Raw genomic sequence first — 23,946 nt, 5'->3', positions numbered from 1 at the left:
CTGGACAGGGCCTGGAGGCAGTGGACGGCCTTCAGACCCCAGGTGGGTCAGAGCCAGGCTGTGCAGGGCTAAGCACGTGGACAGTAGGCCATAGGTAACAGGGAACCAGGGAAGGGTTAGTCATGGAAAGGTCATGATTGTAAATTGTCATGAGGAAAATGAGGCCAGCAGCCACATGAAGGATGGATTCAGAAGGAAGGGGCTCTATTCAGCATCCAACAACCTGTCCACAGGAGAAATGTAATCCCTTTACCACCGGAAAGTCCTTCAAGTGATTGAAAATAGAGGCCAAGCCCTTCTGTGTGCTCTCCTTCAAACTAATGATAAAAATGGAAAAGGAATCATAACAAGCCCACGTGTCTGAATGGAGCTTTATAGTTTCTCAACATTTTCTCAGGCCTATTCAGTGTCAGGCAGTTGCTGGCTACCCAAGTTGTGAAGATAAGGTAGTTGGGGCCAATGATTATGTTTGCCAGGTATTAACTGTCTCCATTTACTCACTAGACCAGACAAAATTAAGGTCTGTGAACTTGCATGAAAAAAATTACATCTTTACATTCACTGCCCTCTAATTGAAACAGCCTTTCCTTCAGCTGTGTGTGAATGTAGCAACAGATCAAGACGTCTCAGCGATGCCTGTTACTTGTTCACCAATAGAAATCACAGACACTTTTGTAACTGAGGAGGACCCTATGGGGCCTTCCTGGAACAGCGTCCCCCTCCATATCCTCTACCTGCCTCTTGTCTGTAGAAAAACTTTAGTCTCCTAGGCTTCCCCGAGTTCCAAAGAGTACATTTAATCAGAGAAGTGAGAAAATGCAGAAAGAAAGGCAAACAGTCAAGCAAGACAAACTAATAAGAGTTTAGCCATTAATCAAAGTCAAGGACCTTTAGTTCCTCCTCAGGGAATATAGATAAAATTCTGAGCCATGTCCTTTGAACTCTTTTACAGATACTGAAACCTCCACCAGGTGGAAGAAGTTAACTGTATGCTGCCCACATAGACCCCAGACCTGTTGGAACCAGAAGGTTGATGATGCTGACTCCTGATTACCTCATCACCAACCAATCAGAAGGATGTCCATGAGCTGATCTGATCACACACCACACAACCCCCCTCCCTTACCCTGTCTTTAAAAAACTTTCCCTGCAAGCCTTCGGAGAGTTTGGGCCTTTTAAGCCCTATCTACCTGGACTCCTCACTTGGCAACCTGCAGTACCCACTGCACTTTCCTTCACCACAACCCAGTGTCGGTCGATTGGCTTTACTGTGCATGGGCGAGCAGACCCAAGTTTGGTTCAGTAAATTACAGTTTTTGGAGGTACCTTCAATATTATTTATGCTCATTGCTAGTGAAGACTTGAGGCTAGCTTTTACTTAATGAGTTAATTTAAAAGTATATATATATTAACATATCACCTGTTTTGATAGTCTAATAATTATTTTAATATGATTGTTTTCCTTTTAATTCTATATATTTTACTTTATGCATTTAAAACCTAATACTGAGAAGGGGTCCATAAGCTTCTCCAGATCACCCAAAGCACAAAAAGGGTGAAGGTTGTTCTGCATGTACCAGAATAAAAGGCCCATTAGAGCTGAAATTTTTGTCTTTTTTTCCCCCACATCTGTATCCCCCAGAGCCCAGAAGAGTGCATGGCTTATAGAATCACTTAGCAAATATTTACTGAATAAAATTTACAGCACTTAGTGACCTACCCAATGTCACACAGCTCATTAACGGTAAAACCAAGACAGGTGTGTCTGACTGTAATGCCTGCTGCTCCTACCACCATACAATGCCTGTCAGGAGCTCCCAGAAATGGGATGAGCTCAGTTAAAACAAATAAAAAAAGGACGGGGTGAGAAGGGGCTTTATTGTGAAACAGCTTGAAAGACTTCTAGATCCATCCCTTCTCCTGCACAGTCTTTGAGGACAAATCAAAGATCTGGCACCCCCTTCTGGAAGTTAAAGGGCTTTTACAATGGGCTTCCCTGCTCCTGGATGCTTCCAGCTGCTCTGCTCTAGGATTTAATACAGCCCAGCAGGGAGGATATAGAGACAAGTCGTGTGTTCCCCATCTGGTGCTGTTGGTACTTTCATGGTGGACCCAAGCATCAAGAAGATGGGTGGCGACCTCCCAGGATGTGCTAGCTTGGTTGGGGGTGAAGATCCTGGGGACTGGCTGAATAATCCTCTGTCCTGTCCTGTCCTACTCCACAAAGGAGGAGGGAGCTACAAAGCTGGAAGAGAACCGATAGAGGGGCTCTATCTGAGGAGGAAAGGAGGCTTCCTCACAGTGTCCGCTTTGGAACAGGCAGAAGACATCTCACCCTAGCTACCACATGCTGCAAGCACCATAGCATCACCACCACCACCGAGCATCCTGCCAGCTGGGCCCCTCTGGTCTAGACCTGCTGTTAGATCCCCCAGGACCTCAAAGGTACTAAATGTGTGGTAGTGGGGGGTTCCCCAGGCCTCTGCCTTTCACATATATGACCTCATATAATTTTCATCACAATCTTATGAATTAAGTGAAACAAGTATTACTCTTTTAAAGAGAAAAAGCATTTTAAAGAGAAAAACGGAAACCCAGAATAAGTTGTCTGGCTTACCCAAGCCAATCGTGGCATAGCCTGTTCCCCTGGTCCCTGGTCTGCAACCCCAAAGCCCAGGAAGAAAGCTGGGGGAAGGCTGGGAACTCACCAGGCAGGCCACCAGCACGGCGTCACTGCTGTTCCTCTCGGAGGGTGAGCGACAGAGTTCAATGAGGCGGGACATACCTGCGTGAGACACGGGGAGACCCTCACGCCCAGGTCGAGGTGGGCCTGGCCAGGCCTGACCCGGAGGTGCTCCCATCTCTCACACACAGTCCTCTGCACGGGGTCCTGTGGAGGGAGGTGGCTGCCAGTCGGCAGGGAAGAAGGCTAAACCTCCCTGAGGGGCTTGTCGGGGAGACTTTCTGCTCCCTCAGGTGTGAATGGACCCTGGTCAGGGCCAGGATGTGCTAGAGCATCAAAACCAAACCCCTGAGCGCCAGACCACTGGCCAGGATGGAGCTCACCCGCAGCGTGGAGGCATGAGCCACAGAGGATACTGCAGGTCTTCCTGAGAAAGAACTTCCCATGCAGCTTCTTCTGATTTTACCAGCTATAGTCAACATTTACATCTTTATCAGTGGAACTTCCTAGTACCTCTCCATCCCCCCCAACTGCCCATTTGAGTCAGAAAATGTATTGTGGCTAAAATTACAGAAGACTACAGATTGAATACACTAATATTTCCTAAGCCTTTACAGAGGAAAGTGAAATAAATGACTTTGCTTTTCAACGCAAATTGACTTTTTCAAACTCTAACAATGGAAAAAAATAACTCATTATAAGATAGTAATGAAAGGTATGCAGACAGATTCTGTATGTATGTATTTATCCTCCATAAAGTCATTTTGGAGCCAGAACTCTCTGCTGCCCCAAGGCCACCTCTTGCTGTCCTCCAAGTGCCTGGATGGTCGGCAACACTGCCATCTCCTGCCTCTACCTGGGTGCGCTTTCCTAGCCCTCACAGCCGAATAACTCCCGGAGCCACAGCTGAAGAGTCACCTCCTTGTTACAACATTATTTGAACCATCCGGATAAGTGTGGGCTACTTCCTCTGTGTGCCAATTGTGCCATTGACATCCTTTGAGCATCGCTCTGTGATACTCAAGTGCAAATTTTTCTTTCCATATCCGCCACCTCCATTAGGCTATAGGCCGCTGTGGTTAGGACGTGGTTATAATCAGTGTCATATGCCCAGCACTCAGAACAGAGCCTACCACAGAGTGAGTGCTCTGGAAACATTTGTTGGGTAAATAAGTGACTGACTGAATGAATGAATGAGTGATTTAATGAGTGAATTAATGAAAGAGTTAATGGTGGATAAATGAAGTAGTGAATGAGTTAATGAATGAACAAAAGGATGAATTCATGAGTGAACGAATGTGTGGATAAGTAAACAAATGAGTAAGCAAATAACTGAGTGAATGAATGAATGAGAAAATGAATGAGTGAATGGGGTCCTTGTTAACAGGAAGCCTACAAGTGAGTCACTCTTCTGGCCAACTTAAACCTCTCTAGACTCCTCCCCTCTCTCGCTTCAGCCCCAGGGGAAAGGAGGCTAAGTTGGGGCTGCACCCTGGGCCCCCATGCCAGCATCTCCCAGCACAGTCGGCCCTGCTCTGAGTCCTCTGTCACCACCGCCACCATGAAATCAGGACTGCTCCCAACCCCGGCCCCCCTCTCCGCCCCTGACACAGCCAGCACCACTTACAACTCAGCCGCACTGCCTCCCGTGCCACATCTGGGTCTCGGCTGAGACGGGCCAGGGTCACTGCAGCCTTCTGCTGGACTCGCTCGCAGGCCGCCACCTCGGCGGGGGTCCCAGACCTTGGCTTCTCAGACAGCAGGCCCATGATAAGCTGGACCCCTGGGTGGAAAGTGATGAACAGTTGGTAGCTGCCCAAGCAGGGAGACTTCCTCTAGGGGCCAGCTGCATGGAGCTGCAGGCTCAAGCAAAGGCTGTCGGGATGACTCGGGGCTCTCAACCACAGGAGGAACTTGGACAAGTCCTCCTCTTCTTCTCGTTCTGCCCTGGGGGAGTCTCTGATTCCACATACCAAGTCACTATGCCCCTGGAAAGGACATCTGGAGAATATCCTTTTAATTTCCTTTAAATGCTATTACTGAGCTTTTACTACATCCCTGATGCTGTGCTAAATACACAGTAAATGCACGAACCCTAAAACCTCCCAGTAGCCTCATAAACTAAGTACTATATAATAATTCACTTTGAGGCCCAGAGAGAGGTGAAGTATCTTGCCCAGGGTCACACAGTAAGTAGCTGGGGAGCTGGTATCAGAACTCAGATAATCTGGTTACCCTCCAGCACCTCTTCACCTCTGATGCTGGTTTCATCTGAGACAGGTCCAGAGGTAATGGGTCCCCCTGGTGGGAGGTGACCCAAACCTAGACTGGATAATCACTAGATCAAATGTTTTAGAGGGGTATCATGTACTGGAAGAGAATGGAGTAGTTGGACCGAGACATTTAGGCTTGAATTTGGTCAGCTGAGAACCTCTCCACCCTTCCCTGAAGCCAGATCTCTCCTCTGATTGGCCTACAAAACCACACCCACATCCACTCCCACGTCGTGCCTTTGCCCATCTAATTCTTTCTGCAGGGGATGTCCTTTTGCCTCTCACTCTCCATCTAAATCATTCCCATCCTGCAGGTTATAGTAAAAGTCCATCTTCTGTGGGAGGTATTCCTCAGTGCCCCAGCCCACACTCTTCTTTCCTGCACAGAGTGGCACTTGCCAGCTTAGAAATTCAACCAGACATGGCCCACAGGTGAATTTTTGCTTTTTTTTTTTTCTTGCTTTACACAGTGTCTAATTTTTTAAAAAGTTTTTGCTAATATGCAAATTGGGAGATTTCCATAAAAATCCAGATTTCCGGCATCTGAAAAATTACTTCCTGATCTGAGAACACTGGGCCCACATTTCCGCATAACAACAATTTGCTGAAGCTTATTATAAGCTTACTCTTTTAAATGAGATTGATCCAGTCCATGTTGAGCCCACGTCATCCATTTATATCACCTGTGTGGGTCCTGCAGGCATCTAAGTTTGCAACCTGTAACTTAGACCATAGAACCCGAAGGGTCCTTAGATTTCTTCTAGCACAACCCCTGCCTCTCTCCCCCATTTCACAGACGAGTACCTGAGGTGTGGAGAGAGGAGGTGACTTCTCAAGTTCACATAGGAGTCACTTCCAGGCAAGTACCTCAGTCATGTGCCTCTCCAAATCTGACTTGAACCAGATGCAATTTCTAAGCCTCCTAGATCCCAGTTCAGGGGGCAGTGAGTAACTTAGTTGTGAACCCTGAGATTATTCAGTCCTGGGGAGGGGCCATTTCTCTCTCTGGTGAGCTGTGTAAGTGCCCCATTTCTCCCTTCTACAGCCTCAGGGAATGCTGCAGGCCCTGCCTTTCTTAGCCCCTATTGGCTCTGCCACCACAAAACCCCCTCCCTGGCCACTGAATGGAACACGGTCTTCTGGCTTCTTATGCCCACAATGTCCCTAAGACAAAGTCATAGCTATTAATGTCCTGAGTATATATGGCATGGCCTATGGGGACATAAACAGGGGGCACCAAAATGACAACTTCAGGAAGTGCCACAAGATTAAGAAATTTTACTAATTCCTCCAGGTCAAGGTTCCCACAAAGAAGCCATTTTCCAAATCCCAGCTTCGTACCTAGAGTCTGCCAAAAAATAGTTTCTCATATACGAGCAGGTGAGCACCATGGGGGCAAGGATTTTTGTCCACTTCCTGAATGGGGGTATCCAAAGTATTCAGAATAGTGCTTAGCTCAAATATTTGGGAATGAATATCAAATGAATGAATGTGAATGTATTCATGTTAGAAGCCTTACAAATGTATAAAAAACAAAGTTTCCTTTAAATGTATACCTTATAAGTCTTATCTAGAAAAAGATAAGATGCAATGAAATTGGGGCTGCCTCAAAATCCAGAATGTGTTTCCTAAGTTCTGGCCAGGCTCAGTGCCACAAAATTTGCCTGAGAGTTGTGGGCCGTTACAGCTTAGAGACCAGGTCCCAAAGCCATGTTCCCTCCTCAACATTCTCTCCAGCTCAGCCCCAGCCCCTGAGGGAGAAGCAAAACTAGCTGAAAGGGCAATACTGATGCCACTGGATTGACAAATAAGAGCTTGGACTGCCCTGGCCTGCCTCCCAGTGTAAGGGTGACCAGTGGTCACAGTTTCTGACCTTCTAGTATGGCCCATTCATCCAGCTCCCCACCACCAACACTCACACACAGTTCAGGGCAGGACAGAGACAAAATCACCAGGCTTCAGGACAAAACATGTCAGAGTCTCAAGCATCCTGGTGGGAGGACTTCCTTTCAAAGCACAACGAGGCTTGCCCTGTCCAGACCAAGGAGTCCTACTGTCTTCCAGTGATCCCTGGCTGAATCACCCCCACTGCTGGTCCCTCAAATCCTGCCCCACTTTGGTAAATAGTTTCTTCATCAAACTCTCTTCATTTAAACCCTATGAGACGGCCATTGTTTCCTGAAAGAGCAGATACACATAGCACAGAGCTCATTCTGTGCCTGACACTCTTCTAACATGCTTTATATTAATCCCCGCATCATCCCTGTGAGGTAGATATTACTATTGTTCCCATTTTGCAGATGGAAGAATGGAGGTCACAAAACTAGTAAATAACAGAGCCAGGATTCAAGCCCAGGCAATCGTTTCCAGTCTTCACAGTCTCGACCACTATGCCCTCCTTCCTCTGCTGCATTGCTTTACTGCAGATGTCACGCTTTTGTCATGTTATCACTTTTGTCCAGTTGGGGTCTCCTTCTAGACTGTGTGAGATACTCTAGAACGAAGGCAAGGACTTAACTTATCTCTGTGTTCTCACTGTCCAGCACAATGCCAAGAACCTAGTAGGTCTCAATAACTTTACTGAATGAGCCAGTCAATAGCACTTGGTAAACCATAAAATCCTCCACAGATGCCAGATACTCCAATCCCAAAGCCATTGGCCTATGGAGACCCACTCCCACTGACCACTTGAACTACAGGCTCTGGGTGCTGAAGGAACAGGACACAAAAGACACCCCTTCAGCCTCTCAGCCTCAGCCAGCTCAACAAAGTTTCTCATTATTAGCCCAATCACATAAAATTAACACAAAATGATGCCTTTCAATTAGCAATAGAGCAATGGGGGATGGGGAATGTGTACGTGTGTTAAAACAGCGGGGCAACCGGGGAGAAGGGGCTTCACAGGCGCAGAGGCAGCTGCCTAGGCTCCCAGCACATTCCTCATTAGCATCTCTTGGTTTCCAACTGGTTGCTAATTGCTCTCCTATTTCTCAGTCACAGGAAGCCCTCACCACTTTGCTCCCAGCTGCAAGGCAGCCAGCTGACCTGCCCTCCAGTGGAGACTTCTTAGATCAGCTTCCGGGCACCTCACCTGAACCTTGGTGACACCCTCCACACGAGGTGGGAGTAGGGGAGCAAGAGGAAAAAGATGCTCCCAGGTGAGGCATCAAGGGATGCAGCTGCCCTGACCTGATCCCCCACCCTTCGGCTTTCCACTGTGGCCAAACCCAATATGATGAGAATGATTTAAAGTTGGAATGCATCCTTTGTAGGAATAGATTTTTACTTCTGGATCATAATGAAATCTGTCTTCCCTTCACCACCCTAATTGAAATAGCAACTGCCACCCTCCTACCTTGGGTTTACCTTATCTTCTTCCCTGCTTTACTTTCTGCATCTGACGTTCTCTTCTTTTGTTCCGTGTCTGCCTCCCGCTAGATTGAAGCCCCGTGGAAGCAAGAAAACACTTACATATTGGCCCAGTTGCCCACATAAGCACACGTTCATGTACTCCTGCAAGTGTGGAGACCCACATGTACAAATACATAGGCCTTCACACAAACACAAAGGCACAAGGTCCCATAGAGCCACATAACCTATACAACATGCACACCACTGAAAAGACATACCGTTCTCCTGAATGATGTCAGAGGCACACTGCTCTAGGACAGACATGTTTGCCAAGATGGTCACAATCTGGAAAAGAGGATTGAGAAGCTAAGAAAATGGGAACACCTGTGCTGACAGGTGAGCCAGGGGCTACAAAGCTTTCCCTTAGCCCGTGACTCCTTATGGTCCACGTGGCCCATCCTTCCGTGGTATTTTCTTCCATCCTCATGGGCTTCTGCCACTCAGATGTGTTTCCCCAGTGACTGATGCCCATTCATCAGCATGTGGCTCTGGGATGGCCCCCAGGGGCCCCAGGACACTGCAGGAGAGAACAGGGTCACCTGAGTGAAGATGGAGCCTCTTATCATCTTTCTGCAGGGTCCCTTGGCCCCAGGCCCTGAAATGCATACAGAACTGGCAGATTTCTGGCTAACCCCTGCCCTGGATTGGGTTCCCTCCAATCCCAGCTTCTTGCCCTGATACTGAACCCCACCTACTTTCAACCCGAAATGAATGGAGACTAAGGTTAAGATAGAGATCATGACTAGGAAACTGAAGGCAACATTACACCGTAAGCTTCAGATATTGTATGGAACCTGATGAGAATTCACGCTCAGCTACACTTTATAAGCCTGTGGGCTGCAAGCCTTGCTTGTCAGTCATGGCTGAAGGGCTCTGCCTGTAGGAAAGGGATGCTGACATCAGGTAAACACAGACCCTTGGTTACAACCTCGTGGGCTGAGCAGCCAACAGCCCACCCCAACCCCGCCCCCTGGCACAGTCAAGTTTGCACAGAGAACTCACAGCACAAAACTGGATTAAGGATGGGCCAGCAAGGGACCTCCTACAGACCCCAAACTGTAGAGGGTGCCAAACACCACTGGAATATGTTGGAAACGTGGCACCTGTTAACTCAGATGCCACCCATGACACTGCTCCTGACATTAAATTTAGCAAAATGAAAATCCACCCACTTCGGACAGCACTCTCAAGTGGTAATTAAAATAAATAATAAAATAACACTTTTTCCTTGGTGCAGGCCTATCTCTCTTGAAAGATTTCTTCAAAGCCTGTCACATGGTATAACTGGAGGCTGTGCCAGTTAACAGTCTCCTGACACTGTTCAGGCAGCTTAGTTCTGAAACTGAATAATGCATAGTAATGTGATGTTGACCAACAAAGCGTATTATCTAGATTTTAATTGGTTCAACATTGGCATATTACTCTGGATAATAAACGCATGTAACAAATCTCTATAGGAAGGGAAAAGTTTGCCACATTTATAGAATATCTCTCTCCTCCGTTCCCCACTAAACACGTGCTAGAAAGGGATACGCCTCCTTAGGCTGCTGTGGCATCCATATGTGTCAGCCCTTCCAGCTCGGACCTGGTAAGGGGCCTGGGTGGGTAAGTATGATGGGGTGGGTGGCCAGGGAAGGGACAGGACTTACACCAAAAGCTTCATCCTGAAGGCCACTCTGCACCACCAGATATTTTATGAGGGGAGTGACAAACTCCTATTTACATTTTAGAAAGGTAATAGGACTGAAGGAGGGTTAGTCCTTGGAAGCTCTTTTTGCCTACCCTTTTAGGATTGTGAGTGTTTGTGGGCTGAGTGAAAGGAGTTAGAAGAAAAATACAGGTAGAAGATGCAGTCAAAAAATAGAAGCTTCCCAAGGGATCTCCCTGGTGGCCCACTGGTTAAGAATCTGCCTGCCAACGCAGGGGACACGGGTTCGAGCCCTGGTCCAGGAAGATCCCACATGCCGCGGAGCAACTAAGCCCGTGCGCCACAACTACTGAGCCTGCACTCTAGAGTCCGTGAGCCACAACTACTGAGCCCGTATGCCACAGCTATTGAAGCCTGCACGTCTATAGAGCCCATGCTCCGCAACGAGAGGCTACCGAGCACCGCAACGAAGAGTAGCCCCAGCTCGACACAACTAGAGAAAGCCTGTGCACAGCAGCAGAGACCCAATGCAGCCAAAAATAAATAAATAAATTTATTTAAAAAAAGAAAAAAAGAAAAAGCATCAAATATTCAATGGCATTTTGTTTAAAAAATAAAAAATAGAAGGTGCCCAAGAGGCATAAAGTGCGCAGTCTTATGAGGAAGGAGACACAAGGCCAAGCCTGTACCAAACTGCAGTTCCCTTGGCCTTCTCTGGGCTGTGAGCGGTAGCGGGGGGCACAGGCTCTGTTCTCACCACTAAGGGACAGCTCCCCTCCAACCATCACCAGCCTGGCCACTGAATAAAGATGGTTGCTTGACATACAAAACCAAAAGAGAAGGAAGGAAGGGAGGGAGGGAGGGAGGGAGGGAGGAAAGAAGGAAAAGAAAGGCAACATAAAAAAGGAAAAGGAAACCTTTGTCTGCAGCATCAGGTTCGTTACACTGCAATTATTAGCTGTGTCACAGGCACAGGTAGGTCTTTGTGTCAGACTAATTTAGATCCTGTTAATGAAAATTACTTCCTCTTTACAGAACCTGTACCCCATGTGGTTTTCTGAGGTGCAGATGAAGTATTCAATTAAGCACAATTTGAATAAATGCCAATTATGCCCTGCTTTGAGTCCCCCCTTTGAAACATCCTTGTATGTACCCTGGTATAGACAGGAAGGCAGATCAACAATGTTTCTCTTCACAGTCAAGCCCAGGCATGGGATTTTAGGGACAACTGGTTTACCTTGTTGGCTACAAGATAGCAATGCTGTCAGTGGAGAGAGTACAGGAGCCAGACAAACAGTTTTCCCCTGGCCCAGGCTAAGTCATTCCTGTCTGATGGTTTTTAATTAAGTCCTATTCCTCCTGAGTGAGAGGTTACTGATCACTCCGTAGTTATCTGGGGAATCAGAGGGTATCAGCCTCAAGAGAGGTTCTAGGTAAGAGGCAGTATAGCATAGTGGCTAAGTGCATGGACCAACCTATTCCAAATCTTGGCTCTGTCATTATTTTCCATCTGATCTTGACCATGTTACTTAACCTTTCTGTGCCTTGGTTAATGAGGTATATTCATTTTCTATTGCTGCTAAAATAAATTACCACAAACGTAGTGGCTTAAAACAACATAATTTTATCTTGCAATTCTGGGGGTCAGAAGTCCTAATTGGGTCTTATGGAGCTAAAATCAAGGTGTTGACGGAGCTGCATTCCTGCTGGTGGGTCTAGGGGAGAATCTATGTCCTTACCTTTCCCAGTTTCTAGAAGCTGGTCACACTCCTTGGCTCCTGGCACCCCATTGCTCTGACCTCTGCTTCCTCAGTCACATCTTATTCTCTCTGACTCTGACCCTTCTACCTTCTTCTTATAAGAATCCCTGTGGTTACACTGGGCCCACATGGATAATCCAGGATAATATTCCTATACCAAGACCCTTAATCATATCTGAAAATATCCCTTTCACCATGTAAGGTAGCCTACTCACAGGTTTGGGGAGGGGGTATTATTTGGCCTACTACAAAAGACAAAAATAAGATAATTAATAAGACTGTGATAAGTATTAAGGGACAATGTTTTGTCAAGCACCCAGATCATTCGTTAAATAAAATGAGTACTATTTGGCCCCGGGGAACAGAGTCTGAAAGGACCCAGGCCTTGAAAGATTGTGTCAAGTACCATCCAGTACAACACCCAGTGTTGCCAAGATGTGAGGCTGATGTGAGATCCCTCCCAAAGGGAGGCAAGGTACCAGAGCAGGAGAAGCCCTTCCCAGCAGAGAACCCAACAAACTTTGTGCTCATTACTTTCTGTGGCATTTTTAGATAGTTTTTCCTCTGGCCTCCCAAAGACGTTAGGAACATTCAGGCAAATACCAAATTGAACCAGAGTAACAGGGGCAATCCCATGTCACTGATTCAAGAAGAAACGCCCCCATGTGGTAAGAGGAAGGATGGCAAAGCCTTTGACAATAGCAGACACGTGGAGGAAAAGGTTTACTCTGTGCTTGTTCCGGGAACACCTGTCCACAAACCAATCTCAGGCTCATCTCACATCCTTAACAATGGCTCAGCAGTCAGCCCTGATCACACCTGGACTCTACCTCTGTGCCTTTCCTTTGCTCTGTCATAAACTAACACTGAGGACCATACCACTTAAAAGACAAGTGAGGAATACCCAGGATACCCAAATAGAGACAGGTGCTCTGATCTGATAGAGTTTATAATGCAGAAAATCTGACATATATTTAATGAAAAGTTATGATTGCTTTTATGCTGTGCAGTAATTAGGACAAAAAGGCCAAGAGTTCATAGAACTGAAATTAGAATTACTCTTTAACTACTGATGGAATATTTAGATTTCTACTGTCAGTGTGTTAACTCTCTAAAGCTCTGGCAACCATGTCAACTGCAGCCCTGAGACCAGCCAGCAGAGGAAGTCCCACTGCTTCTCTGTCCTGCCCTCTTCCCTCCACGCCACTTCCTCCATCAAAGAGCAGAAAGAATCAAGACAAGAACAGTGGTCTGAAGGATGAAGGGCTCGGAGAGAGGGAGAGAGTGGTCTCTTTCAACACACTTTCTCCCTCAAGACCAGCGAGGCAAGGGGGTCCAGGAGAAGGCCCAGCCCTCTCCCTCCCTCTGATAGGTGTGATCAGGGCGCCAGGAGCGGAGAGGGCTGGACAGGTGTGGAAACCAGGAGGGCACATCCCTAGGCCCCGAGACAGACACTGCTCCCACCCTCTGGTCCCTGGTCTTCTCACAGACAGGCCCAGCTTTCCCTCCTCACTACCAAAGGCGCTAGACTGGAGGGCTGAGCTCTGGGCTTAGGAGAGAGCGCCACAAAGGCCATAAAAATGCCTTAGATGTAGGTCCCAAGCTGTTGGTAAACTAAACCAAAACACTCTCCCTGGGGATTGCATCGAGTTTGAGGTGTCAGTCTCACAGTATTAGAGAGCATGTAAATGCCAGACCATGTTCTCTGGGCTTAGTTTTCCCTTGGCTTTACAGGGAGAGGTTCCTGGAGCAAATCAGGACTGGGTGTTGTGATCCTGGGCTCCTCCAAGCCTCCCTGGATCGGTAGATATGCATATATAGTCATATGCAAACAAACTCCACTGCTTTAAGTGGCTTATAGTCTCTCTCTCACACACACACACACACACACACACACACACACACACACACACACACAGTACAACCTGCAGAAACTGACACACAGACTGAAACAACACACACCATGCATTGACTCATGCCACATTACACTCACCACCACATTAACCACATTTCCTGACTCTACCTTCCTGCCCCAGTCAGATTCCTGACAGTCTCTGTCTGGACCCATCCCAATCTCTGGTTCTATCAGAGACACCTGGCCCGCTCATTACTGAGTATCTCTTTGGTTCCGGGCACCTCACCTGAACCTTGGTGACACCCTCCGCACGAGATGGGAGTAGGGGCATTATGCCATCTACTCATCATAATGACACAAGGAGGGAGAAAATATTAGTATCCCTATTTCACAGATGAGGGAATTGTGGCTCAGAGAGGTTAAGCAATTTGTCTAAGGTCACACAGCTAGGAAATTGAGTCAGGATTTGAACTTAGGTCTGCCTGAACCCAAAGTCTGTACTGTTTCTACCATGTCATATATGTATGTGATAGGGCTGTATAAACTATAGAGGGCTTTTGCAATGTAAGTCAAAATTGCAATCCCTGGTAACTGACATTTCTGATAAATGGACTCCTGATAATGGTATTCACAGTGAGGTCTCAGAAATGCTACAAAATCTGGACATTCTAAAATGCCAAGCAGACAATGTGTCTTCATGGGAAGTGAATATACCAGCACCGTTCACCTCTGTGAAAGCAATTAATTTCTAAAGGCCATAAAGTCATGTTCAGTGAAAGTCTCTGCTGTGGCTTAGACAGGATAACCGCATCCCTTTCACCCTAGGTTGTCACAGCTCGACAGACAGGGCAGAGGTGAGCCAGCCCTTTCCCCCCACCCTATTATCACGCCTGTAGCTGGATGCCCTGGGCAGCATGACCCCTAGAAAATACCTCCTGGGGATGAAAACACAGGCCACAAAGGGCTTGTTAGGCAGGAAGTGCTTCTGGATGCCTGACCACATCCAGCTCCCCTAGATTAGCAGAGGGGCGTGGAAGAGCCCCTCTGCTTAATTTGTTGGACACATTAAGTGGACTCCGTTTGCTGGGTTGATGGAGGGGTTCTCGCTGAGATGTTCAAAGGGAGGCGGACAAATATAGATCCAAGACCCAGAGGCTCTGCACAGCACTGGCGTCATTGGCATGACACATTACCGGAACCCTCACGGGCATTTAATCTCCTAAGTGTTTCAGGAGGCTGTAAGCACTTCAGAGTCTAATTCATCTTCTTTGTCTTCATTACTGGGAGCCCTCTGATCACCTTAATCCTCCCTCTGTCAAAGGAAAGAGCCATTTGTTTCTTTAATGGGTCCTCTCTCACTAGCTAAGTGGTTGCTCTGAGTCAGGGCTGAAGGTGATGCCATCCTGAGGACAGAGGAGAAGAGCCTGGCTCAGCCATGGGGAGATGGGAAGGGGGGTGGGGTGGGGAGATGGGGGGATGAGGGAGACAGGGCGGTGGGAGAGTGTGGCAGGAAAACGCCTGACTCCAGATTCAGAAGGAACTGCCATCTGCATAGAGCTTGACTACGTTCTCCATTCTCTCCCCACCCTGAGCCCCTCCTTCCTAGGAATCAGTGAGGTTCCAAGAGGGGGCCAGTCACTCCTCAGGATGAAAAAGGGTCTGTACACATAGAGCCACGGGATGTCTAAGCTGGAGGAGACCATCCCACTTTACAGATAAGGACACTCCCCTCTAAAGGTTCCCCATTCGGGGCTGAGTACCACACATTCAAAGGCCAATAATAATAACAGACAGTGGCTTCCATTTATTTCATAGTTTCTGTGTGCCAGGAACTGTACCAAAAGCTTGTATTCGTTTATTCAATTCTTATTTTATCTCTGTGAAGTATGTATTATTCAACCCCATTCACAGATGAGAAAAGTGAGGCTCAGAGTGAATTGCCCAGAGTTACATGATTATGTAGTAGAGAAGCTTTAACTGCATGTCATCTGATCCCCTAACCCCTGTTCTTACTGCCTCACTACTGGATTTTGTATGAAATGACCAGAGTTGGCTACAGGAGAGGTACTTGAAAGGAAAGGGACCTAAAATCGTGTCAGGTAGGTGAGAGACCCAGCAACTGGAGGCGTCTAGCTGAAGAAGAGAAGAGGAGGAACAAGGCGGATCAGGCAGAGTGAGTCCTCCAGTCCCATGCCCCACAGCCAAGGACGGTGACTGCAAAGGGCTGGCCCCCCTCAGGAGCCAAGCAGCCAACAGCCAGCCCAGTGAGCCACCACTCTTCGTCTGTTTGTACTGCCATACCTTGTCTTTATGGGGCTTGTCCAACTAAGAAGTGAGAGATTGAACAGGAAAGGAAGTCTGGAAATCCATCATGCAAGGCTTGGAAGACCAAACTGAAGATATTGGATAATTCACTATCTGTGCTCTCCCTTGCAACATCAAGTTTGAAAAATAATGATAGTCATCACACATTGAGGACTTAGTAGGGACAAAGCATTGTATCAGGTCCTTTACATGTATTATCTCACTCACCCTCATAATGACCCTGCAAGGTAGATGAGAAAACCAACACCCAGGAGGCTGTGACTTGCCCAAAGTCACCCAATTAATAAATGGGCCCAGACAAGATCGACATTCAGTCTCTCTGACCCCATAGCTCCACTACCTCCTCTTCATTTTCAGAGATGGCAGCAGATAAGAGTCAAAGACCAAGGTCTATGTCAGGCCAGGATTCAGTGCTGGCTAGCTACTTGTCAACCATATGATTTGGGGGATACTCTCTTGAGCCTCAATACTCTTATCTGTAAAATGCAGCGGATATTATCAGCCTCACAATATTAGTAGAACCCTCATATGCAAATGCTTATATACTGGAAATTCTCTCTGAATGGGAGTTTCTATGGTTGGCTGCCTTTCCACAGGTGATTCTAAAGACAAGAAAGAACTGATGAAGTGCCATCCTGCTTCTTCCCTTTCACGTCCTAAACAAGCATTTAGAGCATTTCGCCAAGGGTGCCAGCTCTGGGCCAGAGGCCTGAAGAAATCCTGGGGAAGTATAGAGCACGGGCCATGCCCTCAGGGGGATAAACATGAAATAACTGGAAAGGAATAAATATCATTGGGAAAGTCAACACTGCATTGTGAGGTGTGGCCTCCAAGAAAAGGATGATCCCGGGGAGCTGGGGCCGTCTGGGAAGGCTTTCCCGGAGTTGCTGGGGTAGAAGCTGGCACGTGAAGCTGTGGCAGCTTTGAATGGATGATGAGGCTGGAAGAAAGAGGTGGGGCTGGGGAGCTGGGTTGCAGACAGGGATGAGCTGGGTTGGAGGCTGGAGGATCATCTAACACAGAGTTCAGGCACCTGGTTGAATTTACAGAGAACTAAAACCCACCAATCCACTGCCCCCACCTCTGGAAGAGAAATGGGAGGCTGAGTAGAGCAGAGGTGGGACAGGATGGGATTCCATAACCTCAGAGCTCAAAGGCCATTGAAAACCCCCTCATTCAATGTTTTCAAACACATTTAGTAGTAAAATTCTTTTTCCCCAAACAAAACTTTACATGGAGCTCAAATATACAGAAAAAAAAAAAAAAAAATTGAGACTGATATAGGGGTTGAGGCCCAGAAGCAAGGCTCTGCTCCAAGACCCTGTTTCACAGAGGCAGAGAAAGGAAGAAACTCGCTGCAGGTACAATGTCAGACAGGCAGGTGCCCACACGGCTGGATACAGACCTTTGGAGGAGGTCCAGGGATCTTCCCATGGCACCTCTCTGCCTCTTAAGATGGACAGGTCTGGATGGAGATGGAGGAAGTCTCTCTAGTGGTTGGGATGGGAAAGGAGGGTGGGAATGGGCTTGTGGAGATGCTCCAAGGGCAACAAGGCATGTTGAAAACATATTCCTTTACCTTCCCCCAGATTGCTACTAACAGGACCGACAGTGAGCTGCAGCCCAGAACCTAAGTCCTGGCCTCCTGCCCTCTGACTGCACCCTTACAGGTTCTGGGCCTGGTCCCCCCCTGAGCTGCTCACCTGGTCCCGGGTGTAAGGCGTGTCTACTCTCTGCTTGTCGCTGCAGGCCTCCAGGAGGACGCGGATGGCCTTCAGTTGCAGGAGCATCTCACAGGCCATCGTGTCAAAGAAGGTGATGTTGGCAAGGGCCGCAGAGGCCAGCAGGAAGACTTCCCCAGACGAGGCCTCTTGGCACAGTTCTGGATGGTGAAGAGGAAGAAAACAGCTTCACTGCCGAGCGCTTTCATATCAGTTACCTCATTTGGTTCCCACAATAGCTCTGGGAGAAAATTTGGGCAGGTGTTATAATTCCCATTTTACAGATGAAGAAAGTAGTTACTGGAGAGGGAAATGTATCTTCCTACGTAAGTAGCAGGGCTGGCATTTGAAACCTTATGTGTGCGTCCTAATCACTCCATCCAACAGGTATTTACTGAGTGAACACTATGTACCCGCACGCTGGTGTTTTGGGATGGGCTGGTGAACAAAACAGGTCAGGTCTTTGCTCCTGTTAAGCTTACATCCTACTAGTGGGTAAGACAAAATGAATTTTTAAAAAGCTAATATAAATAACTGCAAACTAATAAATGTCAAGGAGGAAATAAACAAGTGCTAAGACGGAGAATAACTAGAGGCCCATTGGGTGCATAAGGAAGGTCGCCCTAAGAAAGTGGCTTTACTGCTAAGACCTGAGGGGAAAAAAATGAAGCAGTCATGAGAATATTGGGGGGAAGAGCATGTTCCAAGCCAAAGGAACAGAATGTGCAAAGGCCCTGAGGCAGGAAAGAGCTCCTAGTCCATGTGTGTGTCTCCAGTAACGTTCACTAGACCTGCTGAATTTACCTTGAAGAAGAGGCTGAAGTTAAAACATAAAAACACTGCCTCTCCAGCTGCCATCAGCAAAGTTTCAGGATTTCCTTTTGGTCCCAGGATAAGGGTCACCTGGCTGCAGAAAAGTCCTACACCAAGCCCCTGAATGTCAGGCTCTTTCTCTCTGATCCTAGTGGCCGTAACCCAATCTTAACCATATCCCCCCACTTACCATCTGTAATTGTACTGAGGGTCTTTAAGGAGGAGAGGACCACCCCCAAACCCTGCATCCCTTCCCCACCTAACACATTCCCCCATGGGCTCCACATGACCTAGAATGGACTCCTGCCTTGGAGAAGGCATACAAGGATCCATGGTGCTGCCCACCCATCCCAATGGACCTGACTTCTGACCCTCAGCTCCAACTTGACCGCTAATCAAGGTGCTTCCTGGGTCCAGGCCCCTCCTACGGACAGCACGTCTATGAAAATACAGGAAGAGAAGCCATACTTCAAGAAAACAGCCACAAGAGAGAAAGAAAGCTTTAGGGGCAGAGTTGAGCTGTGTTCTATCCTGATCTCTAGTTCTTGCTTCCAAAGAGTCTACTTCTAGGTCCTGGCATTAAACGTGGCACCTCTTGGCACCTTCCAGTACATGCAGTTTCTGGTCCCTGCCTTTAAAGGGACAGAAAATAGCATTAGTTGAACCCCTGCAGTGTGTCTTACACAGTGCCATTAATTTCTGAGCACCCTTAGAGCAGAAAGTGGTCGCCTTCATTTAGATGTAGAAGCTGAGACACAGAGAAGCTGGTAGTAGCAGCAGCAGCGACCTCCGACTGAATGTTCATTCTGTGCCAGGCACTGCTGTACATGCTTGACCTCACTAACTCATTCCATCCTCACAACAACCCAATTTTTTATCACAATTTTATAGATGAAGGAACAGAGGATTCAAATGTTAAATGATTTTCCCAAAATTGTGGAACTGAGGAATGATGGTAATTTGGGGCGGGAAGGGGGCTGGAATCAAACTGCTTGACCCCAAAGTCCCCACTCTTTCTACATTCCAGGCTGCCTCTTGTCTCTGGGCCTCTTTGCCTCATTCCCAGTGATGCTCCTGTAGATCTAGTTTCATTTCTATCAGGAGGGCAATGCCTGCTTCTGGGCAATGCTGCTCCCCGCAGCCCAGGTATGACTATTAAAATACTTAGCATCTTGATCTAGCCACCCTGGGCTGGGGCAGCACATTAGCCAAGGAATTAAGAACTCTGATTTCCCCTTTCCAATGACTGCTTTATCCTCTGATTTGGGGGGAACCACTAGGGTCAGCCCTTCCACGCCACCTCCCTACGTCCAGGGTTTGGGGTAAGACCGTACAACTCACAGCCCACTTTGTTGCAAGATCTCTTCTAGGTCCGAACACCCACCCTCATTCTTATGAGTCACCATTACTGCCAACACAGCAATTATTAACACAACCATCTAAGTGCCTTTTAATTTTAATGCACATTTATTTGAACTACAGGCTGAATCACCTGGGATGTGTTAGGAAGATTAAATTGAGGATTCCAGTGACTCATTTATAAATGTTTCCAAGGAATGGCAAGAAATTGGAGGACTATTTCCCACCAAAGAACAGAGCCCTGGCTACCTGCCCAGAAGATAAATCCCATCTGCTGACTCTCAGGGCGGACTCCACCACACATCTTCATCAGGGTGAAATAAATAGGGAGACTCCTCTTCTCCGGGGAGAAATCCAGCCCGGGCAAAGTAGAAATGGACATATGGCAATAATGAAAGGTTGTCTGGAATATATATGTTTTGATTTAGTATTTGCTATCATTTATAAACTGGGAGGTTTTCCATAAAACTTAGGATTTTTGTCTTTTTTTTAAATTGGCCTTTCCTACATGGCAACAATGAACTGGAATTTATCAGTGATTGCCCCTCTTTAGTCACTGCACGTGCTTTTAAATTCAATACAGGACTCAAATCTCCTTATTTTCTTCTTCCATCTGGCCTCTTCACCTCATTTATGTTTCCTGCCGGGCTCTGGCACATGACTGAGTACGACACCGCTGGCGTAAGTGAATCCTAACACTGTTATGTGGCCTTGAGAAAGTTCCTCAACCCCTCTGGGCCTAGGTTTCTTCTCTTATAGGGTGGGCATTAAGCTTGATGGCCTCTTGCGTTCCCTCCAGCCAAGACTTTGAACAATTGGCTCCTGTGTTTTCTCAACTTTGAATCAATGTAGATGTTGACAAGTTGATTTCTCCCAGCCTGGCCTGTGGATGCCACGACCACAGTAACTAGAATCAGCCATTAAATCAACTTAACTGATGCTTCCTGCGTGCAAAGTACTTGCAGATCTGAAAATTCTAGAGCTAGAAGGAACCTTGAGAGAAACAGGTCCTGACCCCTTGTTTCATATAATAGGAAAATTGTAAAGTGAGCTCTGCAATGTGACATGGCAAATGAGTGGCAGAATCTCGCACAGCCTGCACAGGGCTGCCAGTCAAGAGCTTTTTGTTGGATGGATTTATCAAAGACAAAACTCCAAGTCCAAGTGTTCTGACTCCAAGTCCCCTGTTCTGTGCTGCTTCTAAATTTGTGCTATTCCAGATATTCCCAACCCTGGTTTGGTAACTCCAAGCACCAACCCTACATTTTCTGATGAGATCAATTTTCATTCAGTTTCAATGAGATACAGATAGAGAGACAGTGACAGAGAAAGGGATCGAAGTAGAAACCCAGAGCATCACCGGAACTTATCAAAGAAAGGATGTGGTTTGCAAAACAAGTTTCCTGAGGATTGTCATCCAGGTGAGTCCTCCTAGTTCCTGCAGGTTTGCAGGAAGATTACATTCTAGATATGGGGCTCTGATTCTCCTGCCAGGAGCACACACCTCTGAATAGGGGACCCTAAAAGAGTCAGAGTTCTCAGGGCCCCAGGAAGTGAGGCCAGTGGTAGGATTGCAAGCAGCAGGTGGTGGGGAACAGCTGCTCTCTGAGAAGCCGCTTTGCCCCCAGTCATTGCTGCCACATTCGCTGGGCACCGGGTACCACAGACTGAGATCTCAGGAGCAAAGCCCCTTAGAATCTCTCTGGATAAGGATCTGAACCTCAACATTTGAGGCCCCACTCTTCCCTGGGGCTTGTCCTGTTCTCCTATTTGAAAGGCCAATTAATCCCAATCTGAATTCAATTCAAGGAGCTTCTTGGAGGGCTGCAAACATTTCAATAGAAGACTTGACAACAGAGCTCTTTAAGGCCTGACTCTGATACTTCAATGGTGGGATTTCAGCTAGTGTGATCTCTGTGCAGGAGATATGTAGGTGCAGTGAGGGGGGGTGGACAGGGAGACCTTCCTGTCCTTCCTAAAGACAACTGTGACAAGGCCCTCCTCACCCAACAGTCCCCTCCAGCCCCGGATGACTCACTAACGAGGGCTGTCACGATCTCCTCCATGCTCTCCAGGAAGCTGCTGAGGTGCTGGGTGAAGGGCAGGTGTGGGGAGGTGACTTGGGCGACCACAGCCGCAGCCTCAGCCCGCGTGGCTTCCGAGTGGCTGTCGTCAGTCAGGATGTCGGCCAAGCACAGAACGCCATCAACCTGCAGATGGAGAGAGGGCACAGCCCTGTGCATCCTGGGAGAGCACGTGCTCAAGATAATAATGAGACAGACTCACAGTCAAGCCTGGACCCCAGTGACTCTGGGGGCTTATCCGTTGGCTCCAAAGAGATCACTGACTTCCCATGGCATCTTAGATGGTGGACATCAGCAGGCGTCCAGGGGCTAGGCCAGGGCATCCACCACAGCGAATTGTAGTAGAAAGAACTATCTCTTAGAAATCTCACATCCCTGAGTTCACATCCTAGCTCCCTCTCGCTTGGTCACTCAGCCTCTCTGAGACTGTTTCCTCATCCACCAACAAGGTGTGAGGAGTTAAAGAGATGAAGCAGGTGATGCTGGATCCAGAAGCGATGCTTAACAATGTTGGCCCCCTCCTCCCCTCCTTGGGTCAGCAGCAGGCTGAGCTCAGCGTCTTTCCTCCCGCATCCTGTCCTCCGCCACCTTCCCCCGCAGAGAGAGGGCTGCTCCCCTGGAGGCCTTGTTCTCTCTGCCCCACCAGAGAGAAACAGACCTGGGCAGAGTGGGAGCTGAATGCCAGATAAAGACTGCAGCTTCCAGTTCTGCCCCAGTCGGACCCGCTCTTGGCATAGTAACTTCTGCTTACGGAGCGCTTGATATAGGCCAGCTACACGGTGCATGTGTTACTACACCATTAATCCTCATAACAGCCTTCTGAGGGCAGTGCTGTTATATACAGCGTATGTGTTAGTATACCATCCATCCTTTTAATAACCTTCTGAGGTCAGTGTTATTATTATCTTCAATTTACAGGTGCAGAAACTGAGACACAGAAAGGTTCATTGACTTACCCAAGATCGCAGACTTTAAAAGCAGTTGGTTCGGGATTTGAACCACAATGGTCTAGCCTCAAAGCCCATGGTTTTGAAGAGGCATCACACTGCCTTCTAAGAAGTGACACCTGAGCTCAGACCCCAGCCTCCAGCAAAGGTGAGCAGGTGAGATTTGTTTAGAGAAAAGGCAGTAACTTGCCAAGGTTAGCTCAGCAGGGCTCCTGCAGCCCTTCGACGCCCCGGGACACCCGCCTGCCTGGGGACCCTGCCACCAAGGGCCAAGGAGACCTTCCCTTGTGAGGGATCGGAGGTGGGAGGGGCGAGGCAGGGAAAGAGCCAGGGTGAGGTGAGGTGAGGAGAGGAGGCGCCTGAGCTGCTGCCCTACACCTGCCGAGGGCCGGGCTCCTGTCCCTGCTCCTGTCCCTGCTCCCTTACTTCCTGCCACTCAGCTTCGGCTGCATGTTGTTTGACTAATTACCCCCACCATGTTCCGGGCCTCCCTTAAATGCTCTTGGGAGCCTTCGGTCCATTAATTGTGAAAGCCTTTGGCAATCTCAGACTCAAAAGAGACAAATGTGGAAACAGGAGCCCGGGGAACTGTCCGCAATAAAACTCACCTGAATGTGCTTAATAAAAGAGCAAACAGGAGCCAGCAGCCCCTGCAGGACTGGGCTCGTGCCAGGTGTTTGACTAACAGGCCTCACCTGGGCCCAGGGAAGGACATGGAGGCTACTCTGGGCCTAGAAACAGGGAGCACCCCTCTTACTGCCAACCTAAGATGCCTCTTAGGCTTATCTGGTTCGTCCCCTTCCTCCTTCCAGCACCACCCAAGGCAGTAGCTAGGGAGCAACAGGGTCTCTAGTGGAGGAATGTCTCAGCCAATCCTATTCCCTAATCTCATCTTGGATGCAGATGGAGTTGCATCTCAGACCCAGTTGGGAACGCTGGTCAGACCCAAACCTAATCCCCAGCATCTGCTGGGAGATGGGCCAATCTGAACGCACCAGAGAGGCCAAGAGGTTGATGGTCCCGGAGGGTCTGTGCCCCCAGGCTCTGCACACTAGGCATGCTTCCCA

General features: G+C 48.0%; 1 protein-coding gene across 1 annotated transcript in view; it reads right to left on the bottom strand.

Annotated features, from left to right (window-relative positions):
• INSC (INSC spindle orientation adaptor protein) overlaps positions 1 to 23,946 on the bottom strand; it is a 125,860-nt gene that overhangs the window by 3,647 nt on the left and 98,267 nt on the right. The window contains exons 8-12 of the mRNA XM_061203076.1: positions 21,887 to 22,058; positions 17,659 to 17,837; positions 8,586 to 8,652; positions 4,311 to 4,466; positions 2,709 to 2,785 (exon numbers count right to left, since the gene is read on the bottom strand). Coding sequence (XP_061059059.1) covers positions 2,709 to 2,785; positions 4,311 to 4,466; positions 8,586 to 8,652; positions 17,659 to 17,837; positions 21,887 to 22,058 — 651 coding nt within the window. The remainder of the gene's footprint in view (positions 1 to 2,708; positions 2,786 to 4,310; positions 4,467 to 8,585; positions 8,653 to 17,658; positions 17,838 to 21,886; positions 22,059 to 23,946) is intronic.

This window comes from Eubalaena glacialis, chromosome 10 (assembly GCF_028564815.1).
Source record: "Eubalaena glacialis isolate mEubGla1 chromosome 10, mEubGla1.1.hap2.+ XY, whole genome shotgun sequence".
Classification (NCBI taxonomy): Eukaryota; Metazoa; Chordata; class Mammalia; order Artiodactyla; family Balaenidae; genus Eubalaena; species Eubalaena glacialis.
This window is presented reverse-complemented; position numbering and strand designations above follow the sequence as displayed.